Below are 8,519 nucleotides of genomic sequence, written 5' to 3'. Positions count from 1 at the left end.
GGCTGGGGGAACCCCCAAATCTAATGCCTGGAAATAGTCTTTAAACCTTGAACCAAAACTATCCCATGATGCCATCATTAAACTAAACAACAGTTTAACTTAATTAATAATGTCTGTGTTGGGAATAACACTCTTTTAAAGAATTATCTGTGTGAGTTTAAACCGACAACACTTAATTTAAAGCACAGTTGAGAACTTAAAGGGCCAAAACTTGAATGGAGATGAAACAACATGGGTAGAGAGTGAGAATGATGACATGATGTGAAGTACGTAACTAATGTCATTGAACTGTTCATGTAGAAATTGTGAAGGGACGTATGTTTGGTGGTATATATTGCTGCCAAAAAGAAACTAAATACATAAAAATTTTAAAAAAGTAAACTTTTTGGAGCAATCGGGAAAAAAATTAAAAATTGTTTTAGAACTAAAAAATCTTTAAAGTATGACACAAAAATCATAATTTCTAAAAGATGTATCAATAAATTTGACTACTTCTAAACATCTCTAGATGGCAGTGATAATTATAAAAAAAGACAATAGCTGAATGAAACTTATAAGGATATTGAATTACATTATGCAGACATGGGAACCGTTGAAATATAAAGGTTTCAAAAAATAGAGAAAAAATAAAACCTACATTGTAATTAAATTGAGTAACCGTTCACATAAATGGAAATATAAATGGCTCTAAAAAGCATAAAAAGATGTTCAGCCTCACTTATGCAAATAAAACTACACTGAAAAAACACTAACAACAACAAAAGTTGCCTTTGAGTCAATTCTGACTCATAGCAACCCTGTAGGACAGAGTAGAACTGCCCCATAGGGTTTCCAAGGAGCAGCTGGTGGATATGAACTGCCAACCCAAAAAATCAATATTCATCTAGACAGCAGCTGTCTCAAAATGCTTTAGAACACAAAAGATCATGTTGCTACAGGATGGGAGACATACATTCTCACACATTGTTATTGTATGTAAATTTGTATAACCAATAGTGTGGACAATTTTGCTGTTGCCAAAATGGAAAAAAAAAAAATTCCCTTAGCTTAATAATATACTTCTGGTGATATCCTTTACAGACATACCTACTGTAATGTAAAATATCTCATGTAAACTAGTAATATTTTACAATACGCATTCTGTATGTGCTTAGGGGGGACGATTCTAAGATACATTAAATAAAAAAGCAAGATGGAGATTTGCATTTCTAGTAATCACAAATTAGTCATTTCTGGTAAACTTTCCAGCTGAAGGCAACTAAAAAACATTATAAAGTATCTTCATAAAAGTGTTGAAACGTAAACAGACATTGTGGACTTCCTGTGTCAAAATCCTGGAGAAGATGGAAATCAAGAAAAGTGAGCCTTGCTTTGGAGTGAAATGGAAAGAGCTGTGCTTTTAATACCATTTTGAGAAGTCTCAGGAAGGGGCTGGAGAAAAAAAAAAAATGCGACAAACACAATATTGAAAAAGATAACTACTGAGAATTGCCCCAAATTGATGAAAAACATTTATAAGGACATTAAGAAATTCTGGTAAATTATAGAAAGGATTAAAAAAATTCTACAACCAGGTACATAACACAGCAGAGTGAAAACAAAAGGTCTTTGCAATGAGGGGTCTCTTAGTGGCAGAGGTTGTTAACCATTTGGCTGCTAACCAAAAGGTTTGTGATTCCAGTACACTCATAGGCACCTTAGAAGAAAGGCCTGGCAATATACTTCCAAAAAATTAGCCATTGAAAATCCTGGGAAGCACAGTTCTACTCTGATGTATATGGAGCTGCCAGGAGTTGGAACTGATTCTACAGCAACTATTTTTTAATTGATTTACAAGAGAGGAGGAAGTGTCCATTTTATCACTACATGAAATACGTAAAATGACACAAACTTCTCAAGAGACACAAAAACCATTTCCAGGTAGATCTGAATATAAAATATAAATTTATAATGGTTCTAGAAAGTGACATGGTAAAAAAAAAAAAAATAGAACGTCTTCATTACCTAGGGGTAGGAAGAGTTCCTTAATCAGAACACAAACATATTATTAGACACTTCTCAGGTTCCCCCCGCCAGTTCCAGACTCTACTATTTCTCAGTTCCTCATCTACTTTCTCTGCCCAGATCACAGCTGTAGATGACCAGCTCTCCTTGGGCCTGCATGGCTCTGCCTCCTGGAATCAACCAGCTGCTTACCTGGGAAAGCTGAACACTCTGCCCTGCCCACTGGCACACATCGATGCCTAAAAGCCACACGTTCTGAGTGTGTAGCCCCCCGGCCACTTCCATGCTTACATGGAATATTACAGCCCAGGACATGGGGTATGGCTTCCCTTTGTTGTTGTTAGGTGCCCTTGAGTCATTCCAACCCATAGCAACCCTATGCACAACAGAACGAAGCACTGCCCGATCCTGCACCATCCTTTCAATCGTTGTTTTGCTTGGCTTCCCTAGCACCTCTCAAAGGCATCAGATGACTCAGCAAGCAGTTGGGGAGAGTGCAGGAAGTTAGACACAATTTACTTCTTATCCAGGACCCATGGTCTCCATCCTGCCTGTCTGGATAGAGCTCTTGTTGTCAGTCAAATGCTCCTGCTGAGGGCCCTGCCTTTATAAAACTCCCTGGGCAGCTGTGGCCAGCATAGTGACATACCACCATTCCTAGCTTTACATTTTCACCACCTCTCCTATTCTTCATTCTCCTGACATAGAAAGCATTTAATTAGATAGTTTCCTAATATTTTATTGAGTTTTTGGTATAAGTTTACATAGCAAATAAAGTTCCTATTTAAGAATTTCTATTCATATTGTTTGGAACCCTGGTGGCACACTGGTTAAGAGCTTGGCTGCTAGCCGAAATGGCGACAGTTTGAATCCACCAGTTGCTTCTTGGAAACCCTGTGGAGCAGTTCTACTCTATCCTATAGGGTCGCTATGAGTTGGAATCAACCATAGGGCAAGCGGTTTGATTTGATTTTGGATATATATTGTTCAGTGACATTGGTTATATTTTCTATATGTGTCCACAATCTCCATATTTCTGTTCTTATTGTGAGTAGTACTGCAATGCACATTGGTGTTCATGTATCTGTTTGTATTTCTGCCTCCTATTATTTGGGGCATATACCTAGGAGCAGAATTGCTGGATCATACAGTAATTCTATGTTTACTTTTTGAGGAAACACCAAAATGTTTTTTACAGCGGCAGTACCATATCATAAACCACCAGCAAAGGAGGAATGTTACGATTCCTCTGCATCTCATTAACACCTGTTAGTTTGATAATAGATTTCTTAGTTTTTATTTGCAATTCCCCATTGACTAATGAAAGAGGCCTGGTAGCACAGTTGTTAAGGGCTTTGTTGCTAACGGAAAGACCAGCCTATTCAAATCCACCAGCTGTTCCACTGGAGAAGGATGTGGCAATCTGCTTTCTTAAAATTAAAAAAAAAAAAAAAAAAAAATTACAGCCTTGGAAATACTACGTGGAAGTTTTCCTCTGTCCTATAATTCTCTAGGAATATGAATCAACTTGACTTTATGGAACACAACAACAACAACGACTAATGATGTTAATTATCTTTTTATGTGATGTCGGGCATTTGTATTTCTAATTGGTGAAAGGTCTATTCCAGTCCTTTGCCCATTTTTCAATTTAGTTGTTTGTCTTTTTGTTTTAAGTTTTAGGAGTATTTAATAATCCTGGTTTTTAAACCCTTATTCAATATATATTCCCCCATAATTTTTCCTAATCTGTAGATTGTCTCTTCACTTTGCTGATAAAATCCTTTGATGTACAAAAGTTGTTTTTTGATTTTTTTATTTTGATGAAGTATCATTTGTATCTTATGTCTTTTTTTGCTTGTGCTTTTGCTGTCATATCTGAGACTATTTCTATTCTGTGAGCAATGATTTTGAGATACATAGATTTTTAAGATAATTCAAAAACCTGTTATGACATGTAAGTAAATGCACACAAAGATGGATTTTATCAGTTTTAAAAATAGGAGATAGTTACTACAAAATGTGTGAAATAGTAACAATTTTAGGAATTTACACAATATTATTAATATCACATGCAAATAAAATTTTGCTAAAGATACTTCAAAGAATGTTGTGGCACTACATTGAAACGGAACTGAGAGAAATTCAAGTAGGATTCAGGAGAGAATGTGAAAAGAGGAATATCATTGTTTAGGTCACATAGATCTTGGTTGAAACAGACAACACCAGAAAGGTGTTCGCTTGTGTTTTATTGACTCTACTAAGGCGTTCAACTGTGTGGATCATAACGAATTATGGATAGCATTGTGAAGAAAGGGAATTCCAAAGCACTTACTTGTACTCATGTGAAACCTGTACATAGACTAAGATGCAGTCATTTGAACAGAAAAAGGGGATACCGCATGGTTTAAAACCAGGAAAGGTATGCATGAGCGTTGCGTCCTTTCACCATACTTATTCAATCTGTATGCTAAGCAAATAATCAGAGAAGCAGCACTATAGAATGGCATGAAGACTCATTAACAACCTGCCATATGCAGATGAGACAACTTTTATTGTTAAAAGTGAAGAACGTACTGACCAAGAGCAAAGACTAAAGCCTTCAGTATGTATTACACCTCAACATAAAAGAAAGTAAAAATACTTACAACTGAACCAATAAGTAAGTTTATGACAAATGAAGAAAATATTGAAGTTTTCAAGGACTTCGTTTTACTTGGATCCACAACCAACACCGATGGAAGCAGCAGTCAAGAAATCAAACAACATATTCCATCGGGTGAATCTGCTACAAAATACCTCTTTCAGGTGTTAAAAAGCAAAGATGTCTCTTTAGGGCTGAGGTGTGCCTGATCCAAATAATGGTGTTTTCAGTCACCTCATATGCATGTAAAACTGGACAATGAATAAGGATGACAGAAGAATTGATGCTTTTGTTGGCGAAAAATATTGAACATAATGTGGACTGCCAGAAGAACAAATTTTTCTTGGAAGAAGTACAGTCACAATGCTGTATGAAGGGAGTATGACGAGACTTTTCTGGACATGTTTTCAGGAGGGACCAGTCCTTGGAAAAGAACATCATTCTTGGTAAAGGAGAGGGTCAGTGAAAAAGAGGAAGACCTCAATGAGTTGGATAGACACAGTGGCTGCAACACGGGGCTCAAACATATCAACGATCATGAGGAATGACGTAGGACTGGACAGAGTTTTGTACTGTTGTACATAGTGATGCTTTGAGTCAGAAACTACTTGAAAACACCTAACAACAACAAGTTTGACATTGGATAACTCTAAACAGTGGGGCTAAGTTTTATTGATGTTTTAAGTTAGTGTGTTTCCCAAGCCACCTTTTCAAGGCTCCTATCACCTCATTGTTCCTCAGACTATAAATGAGGGGGTTCAACACAGGAGTGAAGATAGTATAGAAAGCTGACACAACCTTATCATGGTTAGCTGATCTGTAGGACTTTGGTCTCATATAGGTAAAAATGGCAGCCCCATAAAAGAGTACCACCACAGCCAAGTGTGATGAGCACATGGCAAAGGCTTTCTTGCGGGCTTTTGTAGAAGGCATGTGGAGAACTGCAGCTAGGATGAGACTGTAGGAGGTCAGGATGAGAAATAAAGGCACAAGGAGCATTATCACACAACAGATGTACATGACATGTTCGAAGATTGAAGTGTCAGCACAAGCCAAACGCAGCAGTGAGGGGGCCTCACAGAAGAAATGATCAATCTCATGAGCACTGCAGAAAGGGAAGCTCAGGGTAGCAATTGCCTGCACAAGACCATCAACTGCCCCCAGAAACCAGGACCCCAAGGTCATTCTCAGGCACAGTTGCCAGTTCATGAGAATGTTATATCGTAGTGGATGACACACTGCCACATAGCGGTCATAGGACATGGCTGCTAATAAGAAGCACTCTCCACCACCCAAGGTGCGGAGGGCAAAGATCTGTAACCCACATTCAGCAGGGGAGATGGACTTCTTGCCTGTCAGAAAGCCAGATGCCATTTTGGGCACAATGGTGAAAACCAGTATCGTGTCCATGAAAGAGAGTTGGCTCAGCAGTAAGTACGTGGGTGTGTGAAGCCGGTGGTCCCTGTGAATCAGGAGGATCATGAGGGCATTGCCCATCAGGGAAGCAATGGCTATTTTCAGCACCACGATGAAGAGGAAGAGGTGGAAGCTAGTGTGCTTAAAGAGTCCCAAGAGAATAAAATCTGAAGTGGCATTTCTGTTCTCCATGATTTCTACTGGAGTAACACTGCCTACAGAAAGTTAAAATAAGAAGAGGAGTTCCATTATTTAAAAATCTTAGTTTGACTATATAACTTTCTAGATATGTACTGTATTTGGAATTCAGTGTCCTGATTCAAAGCCCTAGCCTCCCAGTTAAAATGTTCCATCATAGCCTATCATTCTACTTCTCAATAGCTCAACTCTTTAAGGTGTCAGCTGGGTCAATATACCCCTTCACACCATGGTATCTTGGCCACATTTGATAATAGATCAGAATAGATCAAATTAGGTACTAGGCGAAAAGTATGCTCTCAATTGTTAAGGACTAAAGAATGCTAAATAGTCCCATTGGCCTTTTCAATTACAACAATTTTATTGTAATTATTTTGGGTTTTTACTATATATATATATATATATAAAAATACTGATATCAAAATTAACCATTTGAGAAAAGAAAGTCTCAGATAGAAGTCTATTTAGATTTTTCTCAATCACAGATAATTTACATCCAACTCTTGAAATTATAAACATACTCACTGTTTCTTTAAAAAAAATTAGAGTTGAATTATGGTGGGTTACAAAGATCATAAATGGAACATATGATTGAGAATTAAATGAAATATATCATTTGAAGAAACATAATAATCTCCAAAATAATGGATGAAATATTATTTTGTTCCTCTCAAAAAGTAACAGTTTTTATTTTAGTTAACCACTTCTTGCCTTGAATCTTTGGTATCCACCCATTATTCTTGGAATAAAATCAACTTTCTTTCCTCAGGCCTCGAGGACTTGTTGGCATGGCTCATACACAATTTCCACCCACACAGCTAGATGAGAGTTAGGGGGGCCAGGCCCAATGTCCAAGGGCAATCATGACAGGAGTTTTGATATGATAATAGGAGTAATATCTATAAAAAACAGGGAGGTGATTAAAAGGACAAGAAATAATTTAATTTTTTAAAAAAAATGATTTCATTTCCATAGAGCATAATTATCAGTCACAGGGAAAGTATTAAGTAGATTTGGAGAGGAAAATACCCTGGCTAATTTATTTTTAAAATTCCCAAATTAGGTATGTGCTCTGTCTTTCCAAGGTAGTTTTAGATTTTAATATATGCAGTATTTTTACACAAAAAATAATCACCTTTTATTTTGTTTGCAGAACCCTGGTGGCTAGTTGTTAAGTGCTACAGCTACTAACCAAGAGGTCGATAGTTCAAATCTACCAGGTGCTCCTTGGAAACTCTATGGGGCAGTCCTGCTCTGTCCTATAGGGTTGCTATGAGCTGGAAATCAACTCGATGGTAGTGGGTTGGGTTATGCTAATATTTAAAAAAAAAAAAAACACTGTGCTGATTTTTTTTTTTTTTTTAGAGCAAAATTCTTTTCTCAGTAGATGCAATTGAAATGATTGAACCTACAGAAATGCGTGTAACTTCTTTCTGAAGTGGTTGCAGTTGGGAGCTGTCATATACTGAGTACAAGAAAGATTTTCGAGGGTTGCAATTCTTTAACTCCATACTAAGAACAAAACCTGTAAACTCATAAATTGAGGAAGGCCAGAGTAAGCTAATCCCCTCTTTCCTTAGTAGAGATGATGTCCATGCACTGCCTTGGTACACACAGAGGATGTAACTGATGTAAAAAAAGACCTCTTTATTTCTGGTATGAATGGTCCAGACTGATTTAATCCAAATCTTTCATCTAGTGCTTTTCTGATTGTAGATGAGCGCAGACACAGAAATGGGGATGACAGTTTTTAATCTGTAGGGTCTGATCTTGTAAATACACTACTGCTACAAAAATTAGGTGGCAGTCAGAGTCCTTCTCTTGCACAGCCATCTCATGAGCGGGTGGTCTCTGACATACATATCCAGGCTTGAACCGACACAACACATAGTAACACCAGTATCTTTGAGATGGCTGTTTAAGCTCTGAAAATCAGGGGAATAAACAGTCTACTCTACCTAATCAAGATTTTGCCAATCCTTGTTAATTAGCACCATTGTCTCTAGTATATCCAGCTCCTCTTTTTATATACCATTGAAAGCACCTTTCTCCTGTAACTACCCTAGGTCCCTAACTCCTTGACTGCAGGTTTCCTTGCCTCAATTATGTCTTCAAACAGATTCATCCTATCGATGTGGGGATGCATGGACAAAAGAACACTGGACTCAGGATAAGAAGTCCTGGTTTAAGATTTATTTCTGTCATTTTTTCTCTATGGAATGAGGGAGAAGTTAATTACCTTCTTTTTCCTTAAAAA

General features: G+C 37.4%; 1 protein-coding gene across 1 annotated transcript; it reads right to left on the bottom strand.

The window, feature by feature from the left end:
- Positions 1 to 5,317: 5,317 nt before the first annotated feature.
- Positions 5,318 to 6,256, bottom strand: LOC126070463 (olfactory receptor 2T33-like). Its single transcript, XM_049874664.1, has one exon. It carries the CDS (start codon positions 6,254 to 6,256, stop codon positions 5,318 to 5,320), a length of 939 nt encoding a protein of 312 aa, XP_049730621.1.
- Between the last annotated feature and the right edge of the window lie 2,263 nt (positions 6,257 to 8,519).

This window comes from Elephas maximus, chromosome 2, assembly GCF_024166365.1.
Source record: "Elephas maximus indicus isolate mEleMax1 chromosome 2, mEleMax1 primary haplotype, whole genome shotgun sequence".
NCBI classification, from domain to species: Eukaryota; Metazoa; Chordata; class Mammalia; order Proboscidea; family Elephantidae; genus Elephas; species Elephas maximus.
The sequence above is the reverse complement of the archived record's forward strand: the minus strand, read 5'-3'. Positions and strand labels throughout refer to the sequence as shown.

Excerpts from the sequence above, each read along its gene's own strand:
- LOC126070463 (XM_049874664.1), bottom strand. The coding sequence starts at position 6,256 with ATGGAGAACAGAAATGCCACTTCAGATTTTATTCTCTTGGGACTCTTT.